The sequence below is a fragment of the Fusarium oxysporum genome, chromosome 7 (genome assembly GCF_000149955.1).
Source record: "Fusarium oxysporum f. sp. lycopersici 4287 chromosome 7, whole genome shotgun sequence".
In the NCBI taxonomy this organism is placed as follows: domain Eukaryota; kingdom Fungi; phylum Ascomycota; class Sordariomycetes; order Hypocreales; family Nectriaceae; genus Fusarium; species Fusarium oxysporum.
Window position 1 is genome coordinate 1653973 of NC_030992.1, and position 26304 is coordinate 1680276.

Consider the following 26304-nt stretch of genomic DNA (forward strand, 5'->3'; position numbering starts at 1 on the left):
AATACAAATGGGTCGAGAGTCAGCGTTAAGCGCTGTGAATGTATGATGGGAGCGTTTGCTTGGCCGAATTGCTATACCGAGCGATACGATATGTCAAGTGAAATAAAGGAATCGTGGCGGAGGGTAAATGGCGTAGAAGAGGGTTTTAAAAGGTGGAGGAGGATGAAGAGGTGGACGGGACTGGTGAAGTTGGGGTTGGTCAGGCTTTGAATGAGGGAGAGTTCCAAGGTTCCAGTGTTTTTGGTCCGTTGTCTGGGACTAGTGAATTTTGCCTGGGCCTAGGTCGATGGGGGTCACGAGGCATCTCATTCGCTCCGGCCACACCTGAGGCCCCCGTCGCAAGCCGCCCAGGCCTGGTAGCCACACGTGAACAGGGACAGGTTGAGGGGCATCTTCATGGTCCCCAGTACTAATTTAGCACCTTTTTGGGCTCAAGTGGCTGTTGGTTGGTTTTAATTTTCCTTCACCGCGCTGGCCGGGTCTACAGTTCTATGTCATGACCCTCGCAAATTTTCGTTAAGCGTCAATTCAAGTATTTTTCTTCACAGCTTATATGTCAGAAGCGGTATAGGATTAGAAATCCGCCGGGTCTCTTCATGACATACCCACCAATCAACACCACGGCAAAGTTAAGATTAACTAAGCCCGGGCCGTCCTGACGGGGCCGGATCGGGTCCTTTCCCTAATTCGGCCGCCACCACCAGGCTTCGGCCGGTGACGGCCTCGGCGATGTATGTCGGGCCTGTATCTCTCAGGCCCCGGAACAACGAGCTGCAGGCATGAATGTTCTCATCAATCACCTACTTATCAACGATGTCGATAGATTGGCATGATCATGATAGCTTATGGTTGAGCCGCAGGTAAATGATACTAATTATGATGAAGTCACGGCTGGCATAGCTCCTATACAGGGCCGTACCTGTGGTAAGCTCAGTTCCATGGATGATTCACTGACAATTTTGCTTGATAAATTCTGCCATTGGATGTTTGGGATGTTTCTGAGACAGCGAAACCCCTGTTGCTAGGTATATTGGAAGACTAGTGCCGTCCAGGCGGTGAATAACATGATTACCAGTTGTTCGTCTTGCTTGCCAAGATGCGACTTGAGCAAAATCGTATATTTGACACCAGCCTCAGTTGTTTACCTTTCTATGCTGATATCACCAGGCAAGTTAGCAAACTATAGATTCTCCGTGATGGCATCAGCCTAGAAGATCGCTGCCTTCGTACTTCCCAATAGTGCACAGGCACCAAATGCCACTGCGCCCATCCACAAGCATCAATGCCCAAAAATCGTCAAACTGGTAACATGGCTTTTTATCTCATTGTCAGTATCACGTTTCAGCACAGTTCAACAACTGTCCTTGTATGCCCTTCTCATCATTTTTTCAGAGGTTGAATGAGCTTACCATAAGGTGCTTGGGGTTGGCATAGCGCTGAGAAGTTGATTCCCGGTCAGTGCTCACCAAAATCTCACCAATAAAGTCTTTTCCCCTTGTTCAACAATCTGTAAACTTCTCCCTAATTCCGGGGGCTGGTTTTTTTCAATGCGGCGGACAACGGACAACGGACAACGGACAACGCATTCAATCGGTACCTGACAGGCCCACCATCGGAGGAAATCAGGTTTTCAAGGGTCCGGCGCGGCAGACCCACATCTCCGAGTTTCTTATCTCTTATCGCAATAAAACAGGCAGAAAATTTCTAGTGACTTTATCCTTAGACTCGTCTGTCAACCATCATCACCACAATGGCGACAAAGGAAAAGAAAGAGAAGAAGTCCAAAACTCCTAGGTCGGAACCAAAGACCGAGAACCCCGAGAAGACTATCGAAATTGAGAAGGTCGAATCGACAGAAGCTGCCGAGATGGCAGAGTCTGAAGCCGCCGCATCCTCTTCCAAGCGCAAAATCGAACTCGAAGAAATCGAAGTCGACGTAGACGCACCCGAGCCCCCGTCCAAGCGCGCAAAGCGTGCGCTCAAGAAGGGCAAGTCATTGCCTTCGAAACAGGATAGCGATGACGAGAAAAAGGGCGATAAAGATGGCAAGGATAAGAAAGCCGTTCGGTCAGAGCACAGTGTCTGGATCGGCAACTTGCCATTTCATGTCACGGCTATGGAGCTGCGCAAGTGGCTCGTCGATAACTCCGGAGGCGTCATCACTGAAGAGATGATCACTCGGGTCAAGCTACCAACCAACAAGGAACCTGGCCGGGATAAGAGCGTCAAGCCAGCAAACAAAGGGTTTGCCTACGTCGATTTTACAGAAATCGGTCCCAAAGTCTCCGCTATCTCTCTTACCGAGAGTGACCTTAATGGTCGAAAACTTCTCATCAAGGATGCGACATCGTTTGAGGGTCGGCCCAAAAAGGAGCCTGAGTCCACTGAAGAGAACGCCAATGAGGGAAAGACCAGCAAGGAGCAAAAGCAGGATGTCAATGCCAGTCGCAAGATTTTCGTGGGTAATATGAGCTTCAAAACAACTGAGGACGACCTATACAGAAACTTTGAGAAGTGCGGCGAGATCGAATGGGCCAAGGTTGCGACCTTCGAGGATACTGGGAAGTGCAAGGGCTTTGGTTGGGTTAAGTTCCAGGACCCCAATGCTGCTGCATGGGCCGTCAAAGGTTTCGTCAAAATTAAAGAGGCAGTCGAGACAGAGGACGATTTCAAGGACGAGGAGGAGAAGGACAAGTCGCAGCAGAAGCAGTTCAAGACACGCAAGTGGTGGGTAAACCGAATGCTGGGTCGCGAGCTCAAGGTGGAGTTGGCCGAGGATGACCAAGTACGGTACAAGAAGCGGTTCGGCAAGGATCGTAAGGCACTTCCCGACAAGGACAGCAACCCACGAGGTCGACCTCCGCCGCGCAAGTATGATCAAACGAATGGCGCAGTGCGGGAGAGTAATGATGCTCATGGGGAGGTTGCGAAGCCGCTCAAGGAGGCTGAGGATATATCTGTTGCGAGACTGACGGGCGCGGTTGTAAAGCATACAGGTACGAAGATGACGTTTGACTAAGTACAGCGAGATACATTCCATGTTCCGAGATACCCATTTATAGTTCCAATGGTTCCTTGTGTCCGATGTGAAAAGATGTATACATCATGAGTGAGACTTACCTTACGCGTGGGGACTCTTTCGAATTAGTCGTTCCGTTATAGATCCGGAGGCCCATTGCAATTTCCCCGCATTTACATACCAGCGATCCCGGTCATTCAATGAGTGCCAGATACAAGAGATACAATATTCATTCGCCTCCTGTAGCATTTCATTATGTATCAGTCTCAAATCACTTTCGTCATGGACACCATTTGTCCTTGGTATGATGGCTTGTCAAGAGAAGGAGAATCATGGCTAATTCATCTTAGGACATACCTTGGAAAGAGGAGGTACATCTTCCATCTTCATTGGCTCACCTTGACTCTAATAACCGTTTGACGTTTTACAGACTCGATGAGGCTCTGGCTCAGTTCCGCTCCTCAAATTCTTCATCCTCCATCTCCTTCAAGCTCCATTTCGCATCTTATCAGCCCAACCCAAACCGTCCTGAAACCATCCCGGACCGAGCTGCATATGCCCTGCACAAGAAGCATAATGACAATCAAGAGGCCCAGAAAATCTTCGAAGAGCATATGCTCTCACTTGCGCAGCCACTGAAACTTCCCATAGCCTTTACGGGACCAACTGGTAACTCATTTCCTGGACATCGGGTCATCCAACAAGTTCAGGAGTCCCAGGGAGCTGAAGTGGCGAACAGGCTCGTGGACGCGGTGTTCAGGTTGTACTTTGCGGAAGGCCGACATCCTGGTGCTGACGATATGTTGGTCGAGGCATGTGTTGAGGCTGGTATAGATGAGGGAGTGGCAAAGAGCTTGGTGGAAGATAAATCCAGAGGTGAAAGGGATACCAAAGAAAAGATCAGAAGTACAGGTATGGACATCGATGCCGTGCCGACTGTAGTCATTGAAGGGCGAAGGAGAGACTTGACACTCACGGGCCTGAAAGAAGTCTCGGAGTATATTAAGGCCATGGAGACAATAAGTAAGGAAAGTTCATAATTAAGCATGCTTATGATGAGAGGCAACGAAGGCATCGGTCATAACATATGATTCGTTTTCAGTGGAAAGAAATGCTAATAGTAAATACATGAAGAAACGAAGGGCATGGTATCGTTATTACAAAAGTTTTCCCACTATTTCCAGGAGCTCGTCATCATTTCATTCATGTTTCTCGTACTGCGTTCACTTCATGAGCGACTGAACATCAGGGGTACTAATACACTCCGACTCTCCAGTGCTCTTCGATCCTCCATGACCATGCTGGGGCCAAATGCCGTACCAATATCCCGGCCTGCCAGAAAGCGACATGCGTTAGCTTCACCGACACGAGGTTTCTTGCTATGGCAGAACTCGCGGCTCAGCTTGGACAGGACAGCGGCCTTGGCCTTTTGCAAGGCGCTCACTCTCGCGACAGCATCTTCAGCTAGAAGACGGTGGGCCTCTTCCTGCTCTATGTTGCGCTGAACGGGAGAAATGCCTTCATCCGGGTCTCGACTGGCATTCTTCCTTGCGGTTGGGTCATAAGTTGTGGGTTGCAGCAGCACGGGCTGGGGATCACTGATCAAGATGGGGGCGGTGATGTTGGGGACAGGAGTTGAGGGACGGAGGATTTGTTCCTCCACAAAAGGTTGGAGTCGAGGACGAGAGGTCTTGTGGCGGCGTGATAGGGAGTGTTGGGAGGACTTGGGTGAGGGAGACGGTGTTTCAGGGGCATCCTCAACACTGCTGCGATGCTTGCGTCTGCGGCGACGAGAGCGTTTCTTTCTAAGTTTTGTGCTGAATCCGGCATCTGATTCATATACAGGGGCAGAAAACTGTTCATTGGCAGTGATCTCTCCAGTAGGGTCATCAACGACTTCGTTTTCAATGTCGCCGAAGGGGAAGCCACCGAGGTCCATGTCCAAGAGCTCACGACTAGCGGCAGTCACAGCAGCACTTGGGCTAGGAAGATGTTCTGAGCTGGGGCTTGTGACAAGACTGTATTCTGATTGGGCGGCCATGCTGTTGCTTCGAGACCAGGAATCGTCAGTGTCGATGGGCGCAAGGACATCGTCCCAGTTACCATTATCAGCAAGGACGACACTCTCGAAGTCGAATTCTTTGACTGTTGGACGGTGTGAGTTGATCAAGTTGCTGAGCTGAGGGGCGTTCATAACAGCATTGCGAACTTGAAGGTATCGCAATTTTGGGAAGTAAATAGCCCCCTTTCCAGGAGTCTCAGGTAAGGGAGACATAGGAGATGTAACCTCGTGGAAAAGTTTCTTGGAGGCACGGGGCGGTGAGAAGAGGGGGTCAGAAGCCAGAGCAACTGGGCAAGGCCCTTTGCGACCAAGCCATGTGAATGCGAACTTCTCTAGGTTGGGGGCAAATGTGCGGACGTATTCGTCCAAGATCTTCAAATGGTCACGACCTGGCGATGTTCCATAAAAGTCCCAAGCATCCACCGAGATGGAGAGCTTGTTGATCTGGCGCCAGCGTCTTCCAGCCGATGGGACTGTTCCAAAGCCGTTGACGTGACGAAGGTAGTTGAAAGCCGCAGGGTGCAGTTGAGAAAGGGACAGCTTGTGAAGCTTCTCTAGAGGAGCACGCTCAAGGGAGATACGCAAGCTGATAAGAGCATAGTCGACAATGTCACGGCGATATCGCTCTCTAGGATCCTGGCCAGGACATCTGATAGTCAGATGGCGCATGTTGGTCAGACTGCGCATGGCGTTGATAAAGCTAGGGACATTGGTGGCAGCATGGAAGAGAGGAGGGTACTGCTGCGTAAGGATGTCACCAAGCTCAGCGTTGGCGTACTTGGGCCGAGAGAGAACAGAACCCATGCTCGTGTGAGGAGTATATAGGAAGCATATCTCGTTACCAGAAACTGGATGAATGAGAGGAGGAAGGAAAGTAGCGTCCGAATGGGGGAAGTAGAAGGTAAGATGCTCAATATGATGGCCGATACGAGCGAGAGCAGCCACTCGAGCTGACTTGGTAAATGTCGAGGCTGAGAAGGAGATGTGTAGGCGGGTGAATATACGCTTAGTAAGGAGGTTGCAGCAAGCCGATGAGGATTGGCGGATGTTGCAGAGATCATTGCGTGAGAGGTGAGGAAGAAGAGAGTCCTTAATGTGGTCACTTCTCAAGATGGCGAGAAATAATTGTTCTGTTGAGGACGCCATTGTAATCGCATGTCGCGGAGGACTTTAGCCTCGTAGATCCGTCGCTTATATTTGAAAACTGCTGGTGCTCTCAAAGTGCCGGCGCAGTCAATGTTGATGGTGTAAAACGGTGTGATATCAATATTCTACTCCAAGACGAGGTTGAGTCTTTGTTGTAAGTTGAGATGAGTGTTATTCAAACAACAACAGTCAATAGAGAAAAGAGCAAGTAGATGAGGATAGTAGTCAATGATAACGGTCTGATAAGTCAACAATTTATAGAATAATGCCAGGCAAATTTGTTAGTGAATCAAAAGGACAAAAGGATCGGGTCAGGCCATGAGCGCCGGGTCCGGGTGGTCGAGATATATCTGTATCTGTCTCTATCTGTCTCGCTACGGACCTTGAGATCAGCCTCGTTCTTTTTTGGCTTCAAAGGAAAAGAGAAAAATGGAAATTCCCCTTTCCCAACTCCATTATCTTGCTCTAGCGTCTCTGCCGGCTGCAGGTTCGTGCATTGGTCCTATCGCGAGATGGTCACCCTCTGCCAGCGACGACTGGCTGTCGATGACTCAGAACTCAAATCACCCTGGTCGTGTCTAGATCGAGATGTCCATACTTGTTCGCGTTGGACTGGACGTTGTATGACTGACCGACAACGCGTTGCGATCGTTTCATGATTGGTTGGCTCACCGTGGTTTGTTCTGCCGCTATCCTTGTTGCTGCAGATCTGCCGCGAGGGCACGATGGCATCGTACTTGGAGAGTACTTTGCTGGCCTCGGGATCAACAACCACTCGCGAGACCAGCTGCAAACTCTTTCAATGCAGATGCTTCCTATTTTGAATCTCGCCACGTCCATCAGGTCCACTCCTTCAATGCTCGGTTAATCCTTCAGTTCAGGCCTCCCACATTTTGAACGCAAGTATCTTAGAAGTACATCCCATGCATCGGGTGTTTATCGATAGCGCTTCTAGATTGTGGAGATGGTCACTCTGCCACGCCTTGGAAACATGCATATGTTATTCAACCAATCAATCGCGTGTCCAAGAACGCGGTAGTCGCGTTGTTTCAACCATGTCTGTCGCGCCATGATTGGCTATTTTGACAACACTCAACTTCCATCGCGATGTAAGTCATCGGCGGCAGGTTGGTATCTTGACTTTCAAGCAAAGCGGGACGGGACGATGGGAGTCAAGTTTTGCGCTGTTCTATGGGTTCCTGGACTGCAAGATCTCAATCTGGAAACTGTCAGGGTCTAACTTCGCTCAATCTAGCATTTGAGTGTGAATCGTGTCATTACAGGATATCAACTATTCATCGCCGAAACTCGCATGTCTGCCCTAAACTCATCCAAGGACGAATCATGCAGGATTCCCTCGGAGGCGAGGCGTAAATGCGCAACACACATAAAATGCATACACCACATCATTCTGCTAGCATGTCATCCATTCGTTGCCATACATCCCAGCCCATCACATCCTTGTTAGTACAACCTTGCTCTCAAAAAGATTGAAAGCAAAGGTTGAGAAAGCCCCAACCCTAAAACATGCATCTCCATTAAGCTTCTTGCTCTCCCTCCACCCATTCCTCAGCACAGCCCTGTATGAACGGGTCCTCGAGATGACTACATCTTAACACGAGACTAGTAAACGACACAATCCTGTCGCGTCCAGACTCGTGGCAATAGATCGCTGCCTCCACTCGGGGCACTGTGAGTGGTGAGTATGCTTCGCGAATGTGATACTGCATTGTCACGAGCTCTTGTCACACAGACAACCGACCGTCTTTTCCTTGAGAGGACGTCATTTAACTCGTGCTATCCCTGACTACCTATCTGAAGATGCAGTTTCACTTTGGAGGGTCTTCGGTAAGATAGCCAGTTGGATTTTATCTTAGATACTTCCTGGTCCTTAGGAGAAGGAGTGATTTATTCAGTCAGGCGCAAAACCTCTTGTTAAAAAACGACTTGTGGTGTCTACAAATTACAACCAGTAGCGGGCCTTACCTGTGCATGACCCTTGTCCATATATGCATTGACGAGAAACTGTGTGATTAAGCCGATGAATACAAGATGTTTTCAACTCGCGTTGCCATTTGAGCTTATTGGCATGTCCAAGCCCTCATTCGTTCCATATGTTTATTCATAGCTTGAAAACTATTGGTATTCGTGGTTCACAGTTGTTTCAGTCTCGCCGTTTCCCATTTTTGTTTAAAAGAGAAACGGCCAATATGAGTACCAGGTGCTATTAATGAAGCACATGCTGGTGGGTATCATAGTCGAAAAGCCCGTTCGCCAAGTCTGGACAAGTCCCGTTGTGGGCGACCAGCTCGGCTTTTGTGCGCCAACCAACTCGTAGGATGCCCTGCTCCGAAGGCATCACAACTCTCCATCATCTCTAGTTCGATTCCAACCAATGCATATGTGTTGGTGCTTCGTTCAAACCACAAGCATTCATCTGCCCCTCCCTCTGCCCCTGCCCCGTCCACGACCGCCACGACCTCCACGTCCACCTCCTCTAGGCTTGGACCCTTGTGGCCCGTTGCTAGCATGCGACCTTCCGGGTCCCTGAGAGCCGTGGCGAGATGGCGGGGGGACGTTCCTATAGTCTTGGATAGGAGGTTTCCTGGGTAGCGATGGAAATTGTCCGGACGGAGCACCCGGTGGAGGCGGGTGCCCAAAGGAACCTCGCATGGGCGGTAGTCCAGGAGGCGGCCCAGGAGGGAGAGGAGGCTGGACTGGCACGCCATTCTGTCTGTTGTTTCGTCTCGACCCTCCATTTTGCATGTTTGGCATCTGGATGTTACTGGCCATTCGAATTTGGCCGAGCGCTGGCTTCTGAACGCGTTTGTGGCCTAGAAACTCCACTTCCGAGTCGTCGCTCTCTGAGTAGTGAATGTTGGTCGTTCGCGCAGCGTGACCGCGAATCTTAAGGTCGGGGGCTCTCGTGGTCCTTACATTTTGCTGCCCTCCCGCCTCCCCTTCGATCGGCACTGAGCCACAATCCGGGTCAATATATTGATCGCGGTTCTTCACAGACCATGTAGGATTAGAGACGGCATTGCGGTGCGCATTGCAGTCCGAAGAAAAGTGCCTATCACTACCGCACACAGCGCACGATGCAGGAATAAACGCAACTTTTCTGACTGTAGATACATCCGGGTAAAACGATCGCCACACCTGTGTACACTGTTCCTCAAGGTGATCCATTGAGCTGCAAAAGACACAGGCAAGACCTTCTTCCTTGGTCAAAGCCAGTTTCTCAGTGCATTGGCCTGCTTGGTGGCCAAGTTGGCGGCATTTGTTGCATCGTTCCTTTTCAGGGCAACAGATTTTTGAGTGTTCCAAACTTCCACATGAAGAGCAGATAAGGGATGGGCAGCTAGGTGCCAGATGTGTATTCAGCCCACAAAGAAGACACATCTGGGCAGGATCCATGGCCGACGGGAAGTATCTGCGCTGTTGTTCTAATGCATTATCACCGGTGGGAACATTCCGGTGAGTGTTAATTGGTGGTAAGCTCTGGGAATCTGAACTTTGGGTGTTGAGTTGCCATTTGCAGGTATATTCATGCCTGATGCGTACTCTTCTCTGGCATCTTCTTCAATCCTCTCAGTCTTGTTTAAGGTTGGTTCGTACTCAGCTTCGCTTTCGGAGCCATCCTCGTCCCTTTCGTCAATTTCCCCCTCGCTTACGCTAGAAGCGCGTGAGTTTTTACCTTTGTTAACAGGTTCCTGTCGGGGTTGCCTTGTCACCCAGCTGTCAAGAGTTGGCTGATTAGGTCCACAACTGCTCAAAGAATGGAGATTTCCAATAAGAGCTTGAAGTTCGCCAGTGCTTTCAAGCTCCTTTGCAACTTGCTTTGCAGTCTTCCTCTTCTTGGGCTTCAAGCCGGCGTGGTGATCAATATAGTAGCCATAAGCAGAGTAAGTTAATGATGAGGTAATAGCATCACACTTTCCCGGATTGAGGGCGTGGAATGCCTTGACCCAGTCCTTAAACCGTTTAAGCCAGGAGCCGCCTTTCTTATCCACGAGGTTGGGTATTTTGAAGCTGGCCCTACCTTGCTTGTAGTCAGGGATTTCGCCAGAATCTTCGGGTGCGGAGTCACCTGATGTGATTGACTGCGCAGAGGACTTGCCAACGGCTGTCGACTCCTCTGTGGGCTTCGATCCTTTTACAGATTGCTCCTCGATTCTGGGGACTTTGGCCGCACGCGCATGGCCCCTCAGGCGCTTGGGCTCAGGTGTTGAATCATCCTCGAGAGGCCTTTTCTTGGCAGCTGCCGCTGCTTCGTCTCCACTGGACAAGTAAATGACCTCACCTGGGTCAAATTCTTCATCTGCCATGCCGATGCGAAACCGGCAGTCCTTATCGAATCTGGGAGACGTGCCAGCTTGAACGCAGTATCGAATCTGAATCTGTGGGTTTCAGACCTTGGCGCATCCGACTTAACGTGAAACTCAATCTCAAGCAAAATTCTCAAAGCCACTTGGCTTCTTCGAAATTGTTTGTGACTATCCTGGTCAAAGAAACTTAATCAACACTGCTCACCGACAGTCACATGGATCGCGAATGCATCCAGACAAGATCTAGCCATAAGGTGGCGCGATGAGCGATCATGCACAACCTCCATTTGGCTTGATGAAAGCTAGGGGCTTTCAGGTGCGAATGTAACTATGAACGTACCTGAGCGTCGCGAGTGAAAATATCACTTCCGAAAAGAGTTCGCCAACAATATAAAATCGGCTGTGCACGGCTTCTGCAACTTGTGATGGTTCCGTGACTGAGACTTCAAGTTTCGCAAAGACAAGATGCGAAGAGGTTATTTTACTGTGTCAGGGAGATGTGAAATGAAAGCTGTGATGATATCGATAAGCCTGCTGGGTTAAGTTAGATCTCAGTTGGGAGAAAATTCCGCAGCCAGCCTATGGGAGATGCAGGCCCACAGGCGAAAGAAGGTGTCTCAATTTCCGTGGCTATTTTTAAACTCCGAGGATTATCCAGGCCTTCAGGGTAACCACTCTGCCACAACTAGCCTCAGGTTATTTATTAGATGAATTACCATGAACGCCTGGATGTTCTTAGAGCCGTTCGATATCAGCCGATTTCTGACGATGCGTACACACCGGTCGAGATATCGTGAGTCTCCATCAGCTGTCTTGCCCTCTGCTTCGTGGTCATATTTGCAGTTCTTATGGCGCCGAGGATCATCAGTCGGTCAGAATATAGTCCATGCCAACGTCACGTTTTCTGTAACATTGACATGTCATTACACACGCCAGCCCCAGATAATCAAGTGTGATTTTTCCTCATCTCGGGTAAGACATGTTCTATATATCGCACTGCAATCTCGCTGGTGAATCTGATACCCATGGAGCTTTGCCAGATCTCGCCTACTTAGGCTTGTTGCATCGTTTTTACAGTCCACGAGGGAAAAAGAGTGATTGCCCCAGCAAATTTCGTATGTCAGGTAATTGTACAAACCTATATCATCTAGAAATAACACTCTTGATCCCAGTTATTCACGTTCTGTTGCTCTTTTAAAACACCTAGACTGCTCTGGATGACTTTATCGTCGCACGTCGCATTGACATTCAAATCCCCATCCTGCTCCGACTAGCCTCGTTCAGGTCAAATTTCGGCTTCATCTATATTCTAGGTTCTCCGGACCTCAAGAGTAAGACCAGCAAACCCTTGCTCTGATCGAACCGTTGGCTTCTCGACTATAATCATCCACAATCACCACGAGACAAAGATCCCTAATAAGTTGGGTTGGTGATGCCGTGAGTCCCCCCTGAAGAAATCCCGTGGGTTCCTAGGTCCGAACGTTTTATTGGAGGTCCCTGAAGAAAAAAAAACCCCCGGACTAACCATCCTCCAGTGAACTACTGCTGCAAGCTCACCCACTACGACCACTAATTTCAGCATTGGGCTCCACTGTTCCGCCTAACCCGGCCTACCCTGCGAAGTAGCCCCGTTACTCGTTCTGGTTGCATTGCGTGTCCCTTTCTCCTACTGGCTGATAGGCTGTTGCTCCTTTCCATCTCATGAGAGTGGCTCCTCCTACCTTGTCCACCATCATACGGGGGACATTGAATATTCCGGTTCGGCGGCCCCTCTCATCTCGTCCAGTCCTTCCATATCCATTCCCTTGATCCAACTACTTTCTACTGTCTGTTATTGACAACTATTCTATTCTGCGCTTTATATCTTCTTACTTGGCTCTATCATCGTGTTTGGCCGACTGCATCCGTTCTCGTTATCCAGCATCAATCATACACGCCTGCTCTCTTTTGCCCTTGCATTGGCCTCGCATTTGCATCCGAACGCCTTCGCCGTGACATCATTAGGGGGAGCCTCTGCAGCTACTTATCTTTGAACTCAAACCGATAGTGAAATCCATCTTTTACCGACAACGCAAACTCTGGTTGTTTGCACCCGTGTTGTTCTCCGCCGATTCTCCCCTCCTCCCACTCGACTTACGCTTTCTGCAAATTGACCCGTCAATACCGCCAAGCTGTCTTCCCCAATCTTACTCCAGCGCACCGTCTCCTACGACGCGGCGAACAAGCCTCCGCGCCGAGGCAGCATCTATCTCAACATGCCCGAACGAAACGCAGCGGGAGGAGCTGGGGCCCGAAGGAGGAGATCTAGCAGTATCCTCCAGGTTTACCATGAGCCTCCCGAGACTCTCGAGCAGATCAGCGACCAAGCTTCTCTGCCTAACCTCAACGCCAACTGGACAAATGCTAAAGGTATGCCTGGCCCCTTTTGCCGCGCATCTGTACCTTGCACAATAATTCCCGAGAGCCACATGCTAACGTGTAGTGCCCCTTAGGTGCCTGGACCATTCATTTCGTCCTGATCGTGTGCGCCAAAATCATATTTGACGCCATCCCTGGTGTCTCGCAGGAGACTTCATGGACGCTTGTCAACATGTCATACATGTTTGGCTCCTACATCATGTTCCACCATGTTCGTGGCGTTCCCTTCGATTTCAACAGTGGCGCTTTTGACAACCTCAATATGTGGGAGCAAATTGACAATGGCGCGCAGTACACGCCCACCAAGAAGTTTCTTCTTGGTGTTCCGATTGCACTATTCCTCGTCAGCACCCACTATACGCATTACGACTTGACATACTTTACTATCAACTTATTGGCTGTCCTGGGAGTCGTCATCCCCAAGCTACCCTTTGTATGTTGCCGTGCCATCCCTCTATTTGTTTGCGTCTCTGCACCTATGACATGTACCCTTGGTTTTGTTTACACAACATACTTTCTCATGGGCGTCATATGCTAACACAAGCCCAGAGCCACCGAATGCGATTTGGGCTTTTCTCAGGTCCACCGGAGGAATAGGAGACCGAATAGGGAGCAGAAACAGAAGCAGAAGCAAAATAACTACCGTGGGACCGATTTGCTGTATTAGTATCAGGGGCGTTAGGGTAAGATTATCTTTGGCGAGAAAGAGAATTGGGGGATTGCGAAAAATAAGAAGAGGTCGAGGTTGTGCAACTTGATAGCGAGCAGTATTTATAACGCGGCTGGTGAGCAGAGTGTTCGGTCGTTCAGCGGTAGCTTCAAAACAGCAATTGGATTTGGACATCGGCATATTTCTCAACAGTTTTCCATCCCTTGTTCCACTCGATGTTCGCTCCTCATCTATTACCCTTCGGTTGACCCGCCTCTTACACTGGCAGGATGTCGATCGGCTCCTCCGTGTTGACGGGGAACGCTCATAAATATGAAGTCATTGGACTGTCCTCAAGCATAAACGAGTGCTTACCGCCTCATGGAGTCTTGATCATACGAGGAGGCAAGCCCAGAGATGATTCCATGGCGAGATGGCGTTCCGTTACCCAGGCAATTGGCTTCTCCTGTCGTATCTCGGAGTCATATTTGCAGTCAAGTAAATGAGCACAAGTTCCCCTCTTTGCAAAGATCATTGACAGCGTACCAAGTATAAATCAAGGACCTGGTCCCGGCTGCTTTCATCTTCCTGGGAGTTCTTCAGCTTCCTTAGTTATCAAAGCATACTCCAAGGGAAGTTCTCCGCTCCCCTTTTCGTCGACCTTTTGTTTCAAAACATTGCACCACATCAACATCAAGCATGAGATACAACGCTTTTGCCTTCATGGCCCTCGTCAACGGCCTCGCTCAGGCCAATCGTTTCGACTGGCAGAGCGAGTCCAAGGCTGATGTTGCCAAGCACGAGCACAAGAACGCTGCCGACCCTGTTTTTAAGGTGGAGGTGAACGAGGGTCACCGTGCTGGCAACAAGGGTCAAGTTGAGGTTGGGAAATTAAAGAAGGAGGAGGAGAAAGCTGAGGAAGAGGCCAAAAAGCTGGAGGAGAAGCTGCAGAAGAAAGAGGACGAGCTTGAGCTCAAGGCTGCCCAGGCTAGAGGGAGCCGCCATCACCGCCACACCCACTCGTCATACTCCCCTGATCCTACCTACAATCCTGTCACCAGAACTACTGGATATCATCGCCATCACTCAGGGCACCTCCAAAAGGGTCCCTACACACTTGACGGAGAGAAATTCGACTATATCCATAAACCAAAGGTTCACTTCCACACCTCTTACACCACCCACGCACCCACTCTCAGTCCTGGATGTGTCGGTGACAAGTGTGCTCGTAAGCCTTGCAAAGAATGTAATGGCAACTGGGCACAGCCTGGCTGCTGGCACTGCAAGGCCCATGGAGCCACTGGTGAGGAGGTTGCTGAACAGGCAGCGAAAACCACCAAGCATGCTCCTGAAGAAACCAAGGCCAAAGAGGAGGAGGAGGATAAAAAGGAGAAGGATCCTTACGCAAAGACATACACGCATGGAGACAAGACTGTCATTGTTCCTAAGGAGACCAAGGCCCCTGAAGCTACTCGGCCTGAAGCTCCTCAGATTGAACAACCTCATAAAGAGGGCCCCAAGGTCATTGTCATCGAGGAGCCCAAGAAGAAGCCTGAGGAGGAGAAGAAGCTTGAAGAGAAGAAAGAGGAGAAAAAGAAGTACCCCGATGAGAAACCCAAGCATGAGTACCCCAAGGAGGAGCCCAAGCATGAGTACCCCAAGGAGGAGCCCAAGCATGAGTACCCCAAGGGGAAGCCCAAGAAGGAGGACATCTGTGACAAGGTCCATCATCATGGCCAGCCCAGCATCTGTGACAAGATCAAGCATCAGCACCATAAGGTCGACGAGCCTAAGAAGGAGAACATCTGTTCCAAGCCCAAGGGCTGCCATCCCCATCATCAGGCTCCTGCTCCCGCTCCTGCTCCTGCTCCTCACCATGAAGTGAAACTTGTCCCCGCTCCCGTCCCAGCTCCTCATTACCCCGAGCAGAAGCCTGAGATTCAGCCTGCCCCTATTCCAGCTTCAGCTCCCCAACAGCCTGAGCAGAAGCCTGGAGAGGTTCAGCCGGCTCCAGCCCCTGCTCAACCCGAAGGAGCCAAGCCCGAAGAAGGCAAGCACGGCAATGCTCCCTCAATTCCCATAACAGTCCCCAAATCCGGAGCCACCTACAACCGCGTCTCTGTTGGCATCGCCGTCTTTGCAGGTATTGCCAGCATGATGCTTCTGTGAGCTTCAAGTTTAGTCTTGTATGAAAGTGCGCTGAACGAAGCACCACTGAAACGGATACGTTGGAAGCGGGAAGATGGTGTTTATCAAAAATTGGTGTTATGTCCGCAAGATCTTTGGAATAAGGCCTTTGAGATTATCTTTAAATTCATAGATGACTAGTAGCTTTCAATTGATCGTCCCCTCCTTTTGTTTCACTTCTCTCACATCATGATAAGAATAACACCCACCGACTGCTCGTTTACCAGCGGGAATTTAGTCGGAGTAAGGATCGGATCGAGAGACATACCGCCGACCTGATGCTTTGTCATTCCAAGCTGACGTCAATGTACCAACCTCCACTACCACCTAGTGCGGGGGAGGATCTCCTGGAAGCCCTGGAGGCGGCGACCTCTACCACTATGGCATATTCCCGTTAAGGAAAGGCACGATTTCGACCATCTCATAGATCGTAGGGATTATAGAATCTGAAATATAGTCTTTATTGGAGACATGACATTTAAATATCATGAGCCAGATAATATAAAAGCTGTTAAACCATGAAGTCGTGCTCCTGTTATCTCGGCCTTCATTTCCCGGCTGGCTGTAGTTTGAACCGGTCTTGCTGCGCTCTGTACATCTGGCAGAACCCCCTCCTTCGTGGTCATTTTTATCTCCGAGCTACAGTACCGAAGATCAATGTATAAAACAACGCCTTCAGGTTTCTTTTATTTCCTCTGACATCCGAGGCCATCATAAAACATTCTACTCGCAATCAAGCCAAGATGAAAGACAACAGCACTCCTCTTTATACTTCACCCCAGCTGGGCCAAAAAGTTACTGACTACGCAGAGCAACACTCGACGCCGTTACCTAAGCACATTAGTGATTACCATGCGGATATCTCTGCCAACAGAGAGGATTCTTATTATATGAGCTCTATTTTTCAGTCTCAATATAATACCTTTCTTGCAAAATCTATTCGTGCTACAAGGGGTAGGTCAAGATACCTTAACATGGAACTGGATTCCTTGAGGCTTTTCTCATCAGCCAGGAGAACCAATACTGATCACCATTCAATAGTTCTAGAAATCGGTGTCTATGTTGGCTTCTCTGCCCTCGTCTGGGCTGACGCTGTAGGACCGAGTGGACTTGTGACTGGCTTGGAGTTCGAGCCTGAGTACGCCGAATTATCCAAGAAGGCTTTCGCAGCAAACGGAGTCGATAATGTTGAGATCCTCGTCGGCCCTGCTTCCGAGTCGTGAGTTATTCATATATGTATCATTTTACAACCCAAATTACTGATAGTCGAATAGTTTACCAAAACTCAACCCCACCGAGCCCTATGATCTTGTTTTCATCGATGCAGATAAGACTGGCTATCCCGGATACTTGAAGCAACTGCTCGAGTTGTCGAAGCCTGGTAACTCGAGCAGAATCCTTCGGCCAGGTGCTCTCATCGTCTCAGATAATGTGCTGCGCCGAGGGTTGGTTGCAGACGACAAAGCGCTGGGTGACGACGAGCTCAAAGGCGATCAATTGAAGAACGTTTTAGCTGTGAGACAGTTCAATGATCTGGCACTGCAGAGCCCACGACTTGAGACATTTGTTCTGCCGTTGTGGGATGGCGTCAATGTTTCCCGTCTTCTTGATTAGTGGTAGCACTGTCTCGACTGGAGGACAATCAGGATGGTATATGGTTATATATATATTAGGGTTAAATAAGTACAAAGGCAATAAAAAAACATCGTCGTGACATATCCTAGGCTGGTATCGTCTCCATTGATCTTCACACTTCATGATCTCGTATTTGGAAACCCATGTCTGGGCATTGGTATATTCCAAATCTCGTTATTACACCCCTTCTTCTGATTGGCGGTAAGTGATTGATCACGACAAACACTATCGAAACGTAAATTGATTAATTAGTAGCGGGTGGGAGAAGAGTTGTAGGCTGCCATCTTCTTGTTCTCGCGGTTGCGGCGGCGGCGGCCAGAACAGCAGGTGACGAAGACGGCGATAGTGCCAATAAGACAGAGAATAGCTGCGGCGAGGACGAGCCAGATACCGACAGACCAGCGAGCACTGGCAGAGGTGTCTCGGTTGATACGTCGTCTGACAATGGAAAATCCAGCGAAGTCACAAGCCAGGGCAATGATAGTAACGAAGAAGGCCAGGAGTGAAACAAGCGTAGACATGAGGGAGCCAAAGATGCCGGCACCGAGAGCCAGAAGGAAGGCAATGAAGCAAAGCCCAGCACCAATAGGATGCAGGACCATGACATAGGTTAGGGCCTTTGCAGTGTCTGAGCCAGCATTGGAGAAGTTGGTGCCGGCGACAGCATTGGAAGGGTCGTAGCCAATGCGAGCGCTTGTACAACTATCGCTGTGGGTTATTAGACGACGAAATCAGACACGGCGTGTTCAAGTGTTATGAACTTACCTCCCGCTGCTTCTTGTGACACAATACCCAAAAGTTCCAAAATTTACCCCATTTCCTCCTCGAGAGTTGCCGTTCAAGTTGACCTTGAGGAGGGCTATGTCATTGACAACAGGAGCTGTAATGCTCACGACAATGAGCATGACTGTTGCTGCCAAGAGAAAAAAGGCACCGATATGGTGGATGAATCGTCCCAGACCCATTTTGATGGCTATGGTGTGGTTTGGAAGTAGTGGTAGTGTTGAGCGTCTTCTACTCAAGTATTGTAGGAAATTATGCAGTTATTAAAAGGAAACGAATCCGCTTGCCGATTAGAAGTGATGTAAAACAATACGAAAATAAAAGGCAAGAAACCGAGAGAAGCAGGCCAAGATATATAGTCATTCAGGTCGTATGAGGGTTCCCGTGTCATGGATTCGTGGAGCCAATGCCAGGAACCAACATTGTGCAGAGTCGTTACGTGAGACGTCATCACCAAGCCCTGTTCCAGGTCTCGAGTGTGCCGAAATCCGCCATGATCAAAGCCAAGACAGGCTATATCGTGGTATAGCATCCTCGTCGCAAGAAGCCGTCTCTACTACGTAGTGACGTAGAGTTGGTGGCTTTGGCCGAATCGTGGCTCATCTACCGGGGTGTGGGCCGCCCCGAATTTCTTGATTCGGGTCTCTTTTGTGTCAATTAGATCAATCTTGGCCCTCTGACCCTGCATTTCAGACCAGACTAACCCACCCGGGTCAGATCATATCAAGATCCTTGTTTGGAAGCTTTGCTTGTTTCTTTTCCCAATTAGCGTCACACGTATTCTTGGCGTGAACTGTAATGTGGTTCTGAAAAGCAGGTGGGTGAATACTAGACATGAATACGACGAGGAGAAATCGCTTGTTAGACTACTCGGTGAACCCCGTTCTCTGTCTAGCTGCCTGTGCATGCATGTGTAATCTTTTCTCCCTGTCGTGCGCTGCATATTGCGATAACTAGTCAAGATCTGCGCTACGCAGAGAAAGAAGCGAACCGTCAACATGGCTGAGTTAATAAGGTGGAGAATCGTAGAAATGTGTTGCGCAAGTGCCGCCTAAGCCTTGGGCAATGAAGCTGAGATTCAAGTGTCTTGGTCTTCAGAAGTGGTACGCGTCTCTTGCTCAGATTGCCGGCGGTGTTGCATACGCCGACGCTCCCATTCTCCCACTGCCCGCGGCACTGGCTCTCTAGGCGGTGTTTTTATCTTCGTTGGAATCCAATTGCGGGTTTGCACTCTGTCAATCTTTCTGGAATCCATTGTTGTTTCTTTGCCGAAATCAATGGCCCAATGGCTCAAGCCCTTGGCTGCGATACTATTAGGGAGCGACTGTCGCAGAGTTGTTGAAGCAAGAGTCCTATTTTCTGTGACAAAGTCTGGCCAGACTCTCGCGAGAAACGAGCTTGAGCTGCCATTATGATTATATGCGGGAGACTCCGTTATTTCGATGACAAATTTGGTGTCTTCTGGGTTGGAAGGTTGCGAAGGCTGCTTTTCAAAACGCGGTTTTAGCCCGTCCACTTTCACAGCAGACCTTGGCTCCTTGCAGGATGAAGGAACAGTAATGTTGACTGGGCTTGAACAGACGGCTTTGGCGGCAGCTTCACTTTCTTTCATCAGTGATATGAAGGCAGAACCTTGACCCTACAGTTAACATAGTCAGCGAAAACAGCTAGTATCCGCACAGTTCGAAATCAGCCATACCGGCATGAGTTTGAAGAACTCTACTGGGCCATATTGTTCAAGCGCTCTCAGGACAGAGCGCCTCTCAGCAAAATTGACTGGCGCGGGCGAGACGTAGAGACGTATAGAGCGCTTCCCGATTTCTACATTCTTGAGATGAGTCGTAGCCAGACGCTCAGCTTTCGCGGATAATTGGGCTGCTCTGTAGGTTTTCGAAGCAGACATGTTGATGTGGTCCTCGGAGTTGGTGAAGTGAAGAATTCAATGTTAAGGAAATGATCCACTACATTTCATATTCAATTTGTAGCTCGACTTTTCCTCCACTATCGGCTCGGCTTCGGTGGGGCCGGACTGCAACTCAGGTACAGCCAGAGCTCTCACTATTGGATCCATCTTTGTTGCTTTCAACCTACAGCTCCAAACATTTCGACCCGAACGAGAGCGACGTGTTGTTAATCCCCAGGTTCCTTGTCACGTCTCCGAGTCATCGCTGAAAGTGTGACTTGCCTGTTGACACGCCGCATTTTACATCCTCCTCACATAAGAGACACAACTCTATTCGCGCCCTCACAAGAGGGCATCATCACTTTCGCGATGGCGACACCAACAGCCGCAAAGCATGCTTCACAGCAGGGCCGGACCCCCTCGCAACTCGCCGCCGCGACTCCTCCTGTATCAACTCCCTTCTCCAATCCTGCCCATGTCGTCTTTTCGCCCAGGGGGCCACGATCATCCCCTCAACAATTCAAGAAGTCACCGGCCGCATCAACCTTGATGGCGCACGCCTCCAACGCTCCTCTCAACTTCGATAGCCCTTCCACAGCTGCCGCAATGGGCGCCCTAGGAATTCCTAGTGGGCTCGATATGGGTCTCGATAATGTCGGTGTTGGTGGCCTGGGCTCTTTGGGTGCTCTGGCGAGTGAGGATGATAAGTTGAAGCGGCTGGAAACGATCATAGCCACCTTGGATGTAATCATATTGTTCCCTATGTGATTAGACGTGTTGCTAATTCAGTGTAGCAGAAGAAGGGACTTGTGAGCGAGGCAGGACTGGAGCGCCTGGCGCAGCGAATAGGACTTGACTGCCTTTCGGAGGATCATACAGCACCCCGATGGCCGAAAACAAAGAACTCTTGTGATAGCAGGCTCAGCCATTCAGCTGGAAATCACCCTGCACAATAATATTGTCGAGAATATATCACTGGCCTTCCCTGAATCTGCTCGCTCAGTCACCGACCATGTCACCGGAGCAAGCGAGATTCTCTTGAGGGACTTGCAACTTCTTCCAAACCAGAGTCCATTGACAAAAACTCTTGACAAGTTCGCGGTCAACCTCGAGCGACTAGCCGTCCTTGATAAACTTAGCATCATCCCTGGTCTCGACTGTCATGAGGCATTGGCTGGTATTTATGTGAGCTTAGAAAGGCTTCACAAATGGGATGTTGCTCGGCTTCGTGATGAACCCGGAATGGGTGGCAAGCCGGACAGTGAACTGTCTACCATGGCGATGTGCACGCGACATGGCTACCCCGTTATGCATTCAAAAGACCGAGTGGGCCTCGCACTCCAGTACTGGAAGGCCCTTCGCCTCGTACAGCCAACCAACACTAAGATGGCTTCATTCACTTCTTCTCATGAACCGGTCTGGTCTCTTCTCATTGGGTGTGCTTCAACAGGAGGCATGGGTCACATGCCTGTTCGAGTCTCTGAGGATTGGATCTCCAAGGATGTGGTGAAGGCAGAGCCCTCGATGGACCCTAAGCGTCCCAATCTGGACTGGCAGGAACCCGATAACGTCGTGCTTCCGCACTCAGAAGAAAACAAGGATGCTAGCATGGAGATGCTCCAGCCAGATCTCTCAACAGCCAGGGTGCCACAGGTTATGTTCGTTGCCACCTTTGACCCTCCTGTCATCCTGCCCCAGAACGACTGGCTCCGGTTGCACTCATACGCCAACGTTAACGCAAACCCATTGTTTGGGTACTCCCCAACTTTCGACAGCCTTTTCTTCCCTATTCCCCCTGGAAGTGCTCAGGACCCTAGCGAGCTCCGGGCAATCTCTCGCAGCCGTGATGTCCGCATCTACGACAAAGATCAGAAAGCTATCATTAAGCCTCATCAGAACACGTTGTATATCTATAAGCAAATATATTCACAAGTGGTGACTGAAATTCCATTCTCTCATCCTCAGCAGCTTATCGAAATGCTCCCCCTGCTTCGACAGTATGCTTTTGTCGCAACTTTGCTAGAGAACAGCTTTGGATCACAGACGAACGAAGTTGAGGGATTACCCAAGCAAGGAAACACCGCAGCGCCGGTGCCGAAATCCAATCTAACTACCAGAGATGAGTTGGCGGATTTTATGAAATCAACTTCTGTGACGGACGAGCATCCCTCTGCTGTGCCGGAGGTCAAGCTTGACGTTACCCTGTGGGTTCATCCGATTCCACACCTTCAAGTTGTCTTCCCATTCCGAAATTCCACTGCCAATATTACCTTAAAGGTACTCGAGGATGGAATTGTGGAAGTCGTCGAGGAGAATGTCATTCCTCGTGGCGACGATAGTAGAATGAAAGGCAAAGAACTTACGCGGGCAGATTTGGGCAAGCTGCTAGAATATATGGAGGATCTCTGCAAATGGGCAGAATGGATTCGGACAAGACTTGCATGAGTCGTTGAGACTTGACATGGAGGTTGGAAAGGAACTAGGAGTTGAACGATACCCTCTAAGTGTCATACGAAGTGGATAGGCGGAGAAAACTGAACGACTTATGCTACCATCGCACGAACCATACCTTTCCTCATGACACGACAAAAAGCCCGACTTCAATGTTGATAAACATAATAGATCTCAAAGCCTAGGCCTAGATTTAGTCATCAGCGAGGTAACCCCTCAGTCCCGCCATTGCATCACGCTGCGGCTTCCCTTCCTCCTTAATCTTCTTCACACGAATTACGCTGTCGTCCAGAGTGCGTATAGCACAGCTGCCATCGCCTTGATCCCAAACCCGAGTCTCCAAGACAACCCCAGTGTCCTCAAGGAGGCGGACTTTTGCTCCATGATTCCCGATATCCTTTGAGGATATGGTCTCAGCATCTTGGAAAATTAAACGCTTTTTATCTCCCTTCTTGTTGACAGCATGAGTCCATACAGACCCAAGAACTCGTACCCTTCGCACAATGTCATCCCCTGTCCACTTAGTCCATTTTATATGTCCATCAGCCTTTGTGACCTTGGGCGCGTGGACGAGCTGCTCGTCGCTCAGCTCTTCTGCTCTCCATCCTGTATTCTGGCGAGGCGGCACATAGACTCCATCTCGTAGACCTTGAATTAACATTTGCGCTCCAATTGGTGCCAGGAGGCTTGTCAGTTCTTGGACGGTGCAGCCTGGAGGTATCGATATTCCGGGACGGGAGGTTTGAGACAGTATAGTTCCATGATCGAAGATTCTGTGGTCTAGTGTTTGTAATGAGATTCCCGTGTAGTCATAACCTTTGAGAATCGCATGGTGGATGGGAGCAGGCCCACGAAGACTACTTTTTGTTTAGGATTCTGGCGGAAGTATGCGGCATGAGACTTACTCAGGGAGCAGAGAAGGATGCACGTTGAGTCCGCCGTATTTGGCCGAAGTTAAGATTCTGGGCGGGACGAATAGTCCGAAGGACACTGCTATCACAAGATTTGTTCCTTCAGGGAGCTACTGCATTTAGTCACTGAGTTCCCAGGAAGTGCTCAGCGAGGAAGCACGCAAACTTACATCCCATCCTGTGAAGGTTTTGCGCTGGTGAATATTCAATCTCAAATTTTCTGCCAGCAACTTACAAGGTACTAAACCGATATAAGTTAAACGTCGTGGTTTTCTCATAGATTTGACGTACCTTCTCTCAGTGTTTTGAAACCTCTTCCCATGCGTCTTGGCGGCAAAACCATAACATCCAACGACTCTACAAGCTTCTTATTGTGGCGATGCTCTTCATGAAGAGCTTTCAGAGATGCGCAGCTGAACTCGTCGGATCCGCAGAAAAGAATGCGCAATGGGTCTGACGAGTTTCGAGGCACACTTTGCGAGAAGAGCCTTCGCCATGGAGGAATTTGCACATCGAGCAATGATCTGGATTTGGCAACGCTGAATAGAATCATGCTCTCAGTTTAGTATTGAACCACTTTAAATTTCTTCGTAACTTGTCGGCGCATCAATATAGGTTGGCAGCCTGAAGTGACTATAAAACAATCGCGTTTGTTGCATCTCCGCTTATTTGCATTGAATTTTTGGCCAGGAAGATCTATCTCACTCGCTTGAACCGAGCAGAGCCTGAGAACGGTTCAGAAGGAACTCTACGCCATACACCAACCCTTGTCATAAAACCTGGCAGTTCTACCAAATTGTTTTGTGCTTTAATTGTTCTTCATTTGTTCATTTTGCCAAATAGGCTGCTATGGGTAAAGACATCACTCATATAAAGACGTTTGCTGCATATAGGCACTTTTGGAAGCGAGTAAAGAACCGATGGGCTATTATGTATTTGAGAACTAAATAGGTAGGTAGTAGGTAGGAGCTAGAAGAACCTGGGATTATTAGGTGATTGTGAACTGCGAACCAAAGCTCAAGACTGTCCAAAAGTAATGTACGTGGTTCATAGACTAGAAATTGAGTTTCTATTGCTATCTTTACCCGCATGTAAACATAGTTATCTGGCTAACAATTCATTACATAAGACTTTAGTTGACAGTCCAACTGCGTTGTTATGAAGAATCACACTTATTGAAGCGATGTTTAGGTAGCCCCTGGCGATGGCAAAGAATAGTCCGTCTTGTACCCAGCAACTGGATTCAGACAGTGGATAACATGGTTTATTTTGATTTGTTTAGAAGAGGTCATCCACGGCCTTATCGGCGTCTTTTTGGATCAACTCGACCATGCCCTAGAGTAGACTGTTAGGTTCTGGTGAGCATGGCTGAACGGGTTCACAAACCTTGGGCATGATAGGCTTGCCGTCTTCACCCTGTACATATCGGAAGGGCATCTCGGTACTCTCGTGTTCGTTGAATTTGAGCTCAGGGAAGTCCAGGTAGGGCACCTGATCAAGTGGCACTGGTGGTTATCATGAGCTTCCGAGCTGCAGGGGCCTAATAGGCGGATGACGAACCCTTGTCTTGAACAACAATACGAGTAACCCGGACGGCCGTATCTGTTGTCATCTGCTTGGGGCCAAGTCTGCGACCTTCAAAGCCCTTCTTTCGAAGCTCCGAAGTACGGTCTAAGATCTCCGGTTAAAATGTATTTCAAAAAAAATATTTTGTGAGAGTCACAAACCTCGAGGAGGATCATCGCCTATCACACAAACATGAAACGTCAGTAACAGTACGTCGGCCGTTCCTCATGCTTTTTACGTACCAAGGATACCTCCAAACAAGAAGGCATCAAAGTTCTCACCATCCTCAGGAGAGAGATCCAAGGCGGCTGATGGATCTAGCAGGCAAACTCGCGACTTGTTGGCGGCGTAGAGCTCCTCAACACCACGCTGCTCAGCAGTGAAGGCGGGGTTACTGGCCAGGTCTGTTGGAACCTGGAACGTAGAAGGCAAACTGGAGAGGATGAAAGAACCATGAGTCGCTTGTGTCTCGCGTGCAATGGCCAGATATTCGAGTTCGGACCAAGGGCCTAGCTCTGGGTCGAGATGCTCGACAATAAAAGTCTTCCCAGAGGCTGCCATTTCTTCTTTGTTCTCTGGCGAGGGGCAACGCTGAGTAAAGGTCAGTGGCGCGTACACTAGGCAAGTAATGGTGGTAAATACTGAAGGACTGGGCTATTGATTGATGTCTTCTGATATTGATAGAAATTCAGTTGCACCTTGAATATGAGACTTTACAAAAGTGAATGTGGTGGAGACTCTGATTGGTTTAGTTAGAGAGGGTTTTGAAACTCCATACCTACCTTATTGAACTGTCTAGCTTGGAAGTTAGTTCATAGGTAGCCTGAAGCAATAGTGATCGTCAGTAGATGCACCAAGGTTTTTATTTCATTCCTCTCGCCTTTCCAATATTGAATATCAATACTTCTTATTGATTTGAACTTGATCATAAACGTAAAAGAATGTCGGAAAATAAAAACAGCAGAGCAAGCCAGTGGTGATTGATCATTGGAGGTCATGCAGTTGATACATTGATAATGAATACCGTTTACTAGTGCCCTTGCCACTTTGTTGGTGCTATTTGGGTCCGACCTTCACGAAGTTGTTTCTTATTGACTACCAGTAGGAGCAAAGTCAACAGCGTCACGATACTAAAAAGACAAACATGAACACGCCCGCCAACACGCACCGACATAAAGAAAGCAAAGGCTATGTATTATTGATTACGTCGGAGTAAAATAAAAAGAAGAAGAAGAAGAAGAAGAAG

General features: G+C 49.1%; 12 protein-coding genes across 17 annotated transcripts; 6 read left to right on the plus strand and 6 right to left on the minus strand.

The window, feature by feature from the left end:
* Window positions 1-901: 901 nt before the first annotated feature.
* Window positions 902-3115, plus strand: FOXG_05251 (uncharacterized protein). 2 transcript variants are annotated; one of them, XM_018383442.1, is made up of 3 exons: window positions 902-1115; window positions 1168-1327; window positions 1393-3115. In XM_018383442.1, the coding sequence occupies exon 3, from the start codon at window positions 1751-1753 to the stop codon at window positions 3017-3019; it is 1269 nt and encodes a 422-aa protein (XP_018240372.1). In that variant the 5' UTR covers window positions 902-1115; window positions 1168-1327; window positions 1393-1750; the 3' UTR covers window positions 3020-3115. The 2 variants fall into 2 exon arrangements, with proteins under 2 accessions (XP_018240372.1, XP_018240371.1); XM_018383441.1 differs by having other exon boundaries at window positions 902-1327; window positions 1435-3115.
* A 186-nt stretch (window positions 3116-3301) lies between these two features.
* FOXG_05252 (uncharacterized protein) lies at window positions 3302-4059 on the plus strand (the record flags this gene model as incomplete). Its single annotated transcript, XM_018383443.1, has 3 exons — window positions 3302-3321; window positions 3370-3390; window positions 3450-4059. 3 exons carry the CDS (start codon window positions 3302-3304, stop codon window positions 4057-4059), a joined length of 651 nt encoding a protein of 216 aa, XP_018240373.1.
* A 188-nt stretch (window positions 4060-4247) lies between these two features.
* Window positions 4248-6227, minus strand: FOXG_05253 (uncharacterized protein; the record flags this gene model as incomplete). The annotated part of the gene is made up of 1 exon (XM_018383444.1): window positions 4248-6227. The coding sequence occupies one exon, from the start codon at window positions 6225-6227 to the stop codon at window positions 4248-4250; it is 1980 nt and encodes a 659-aa protein (XP_018240374.1).
* Window positions 6228-8660: 2433 nt separating this feature from the next.
* Window positions 8661-10555, minus strand: FOXG_05254 (uncharacterized protein; the record flags this gene model as incomplete). Its single annotated transcript, XM_018383445.1, has 2 exons — window positions 8661-9741; window positions 9792-10555. The coding sequence occupies 2 exons, from the start codon at window positions 10553-10555 to the stop codon at window positions 8661-8663; spliced, it is 1845 nt and encodes a 614-aa protein (XP_018240375.1).
* Window positions 10556-12810: 2255 nt separating this feature from the next.
* FOXG_05255 (uncharacterized protein) lies at window positions 12811-13570 on the plus strand (the record flags this gene model as incomplete). The annotated part of the gene is made up of 3 exons (XM_018383446.1): window positions 12811-12964; window positions 13048-13406; window positions 13523-13570. 3 exons carry the CDS (start codon window positions 12811-12813, stop codon window positions 13568-13570), a joined length of 561 nt encoding a protein of 186 aa, XP_018240376.1.
* A 751-nt stretch (window positions 13571-14321) lies between these two features.
* Window positions 14322-15791, plus strand: FOXG_05256 (uncharacterized protein; the record flags this gene model as incomplete). Its single annotated transcript, XM_018383447.1, has 1 exon — window positions 14322-15791. One exon carries the CDS (start codon window positions 14322-14324, stop codon window positions 15789-15791), a length of 1470 nt encoding a protein of 489 aa, XP_018240377.1.
* Window positions 15792-16326: 535 nt separating this feature from the next.
* Window positions 16327-17606, plus strand: FOXG_05257 (uncharacterized protein). Its single transcript, XM_018383448.1, has 3 exons — window positions 16327-16763; window positions 16851-17028; window positions 17084-17606. The coding sequence occupies exons 1-3, from the start codon at window positions 16553-16555 to the stop codon at window positions 17421-17423; spliced, it is 729 nt and encodes a 242-aa protein (XP_018240378.1). The 5' UTR covers window positions 16327-16552; the 3' UTR covers window positions 17424-17606.
* Window positions 17607-17629: 23 nt separating this feature from the next.
* FOXG_05258 (uncharacterized protein) lies at window positions 17630-18409 on the minus strand (the record flags this gene model as incomplete). The annotated part of the gene is made up of 2 exons (XM_018383449.1): window positions 17630-18152; window positions 18210-18409. 2 exons carry the CDS (start codon window positions 18407-18409, stop codon window positions 17693-17695), a joined length of 660 nt encoding a protein of 219 aa, XP_018240379.1. The 3' UTR covers window positions 17630-17692.
* A 113-nt stretch (window positions 18410-18522) lies between these two features.
* FOXG_19016 (uncharacterized protein) lies at window positions 18523-20153 on the minus strand. Its single transcript, XM_018399181.1, has 2 exons — window positions 19927-20153; window positions 18523-19866 (listed from the first exon to the last, which is right to left on the minus strand). The coding sequence occupies exons 1-2, from the start codon at window positions 20128-20130 to the stop codon at window positions 19306-19308; spliced, it is 765 nt and encodes a 254-aa protein (XP_018240380.1). The 5' UTR covers window positions 20131-20153; the 3' UTR covers window positions 18523-19305.
* A 346-nt stretch (window positions 20154-20499) lies between these two features.
* FOXG_05259 (uncharacterized protein) lies at window positions 20500-22575 on the plus strand (the record flags this gene model as incomplete). Its single annotated transcript, XM_018383450.1, has 2 exons — window positions 20500-20874; window positions 21010-22575. The coding sequence occupies 2 exons, from the start codon at window positions 20500-20502 to the stop codon at window positions 22573-22575; spliced, it is 1941 nt and encodes a 646-aa protein (XP_018240381.1).
* A 199-nt stretch (window positions 22576-22774) lies between these two features.
* FOXG_05260 (methionyl-tRNA formyltransferase) lies at window positions 22775-24093 on the minus strand (the record flags this gene model as incomplete). The annotated part of the gene is made up of 4 exons (XM_018383451.1): window positions 23784-24093; window positions 23663-23733; window positions 23487-23602; window positions 22775-23438 (listed from the first exon to the last, which is right to left on the minus strand). The coding sequence occupies exons 1-4, from the start codon at window positions 24043-24045 to the stop codon at window positions 22775-22777; spliced, it is 1113 nt and encodes a 370-aa protein (XP_018240382.1). The 5' UTR covers window positions 24046-24093.
* A 305-nt stretch (window positions 24094-24398) lies between these two features.
* FOXG_05261 (carboxypeptidase D) lies at window positions 24399-26059 on the minus strand (the record flags this gene model as incomplete). 5 transcript variants are annotated; one of them, XM_018383453.1, is made up of 7 exons in its annotated part: window positions 24399-24827; window positions 24879-24997; window positions 25053-25163; window positions 25220-25237; window positions 25301-25649; window positions 25701-25881; window positions 25939-26059. In XM_018383453.1, 5 exons carry the CDS (start codon window positions 25617-25619, stop codon window positions 24771-24773), a joined length of 624 nt encoding a protein of 207 aa, XP_018240384.1. In that variant the 3' UTR covers window positions 24399-24770. The 5 variants fall into 5 exon arrangements, with proteins under 5 accessions (XP_018240384.1, XP_018240387.1, XP_018240383.1 ...); XM_018383456.1 differs by having other exon boundaries at window positions 24879-25163; XM_018383452.1 differs by having other exon boundaries at window positions 25301-25881.
* Window positions 26060-26304: the final 245 nt, after the last annotated feature.

What these genes read in the sequence shown, in the direction of transcription:
- FOXG_05251 (XM_018383441.1), top strand. Translation starts at nt 1,751, where the DNA reads ATGGCGACAAAGGAAAAGAAAGAGAAGAAGTCCAAAACTCCTAGGTCG.
- FOXG_05257 (XM_018383448.1), top strand. Translation starts at nt 16,553, where the DNA reads ATGAAAGACAACAGCACTCCTCTTTATACTTCACCCCAGCTGGGCCAA. An exon ending in ATCTATTCGTGCTACAAGGG is followed by an intron (nt 16,764 to 16,850) that starts GTAGGTCAAGAT and finishes ACCATTCAATAG; the next exon opens with TTCTAGAAATCGGTGTCTAT. An exon ending in GTCGGCCCTGCTTCCGAGTC is followed by an intron (nt 17,029 to 17,083) that starts GTGAGTTATTCA and finishes ATAGTCGAATAG; the next exon opens with TTTACCAAAACTCAACCCCA.
- FOXG_19016 (XM_018399181.1), bottom strand. Translation starts at nt 20,130, where the DNA reads ATGTCTGCTTCGAAAACCTACAGAGCAGCCCAATTATCCGCGAAAGCT. An exon ending in AGTTCTTCAAACTCATGCCG is followed by an intron (nt 19,867 to 19,926) that starts GTATGGCTGATT and finishes TGTTAACTGTAG; the next exon opens with GGTCAAGGTTCTGCCTTCAT.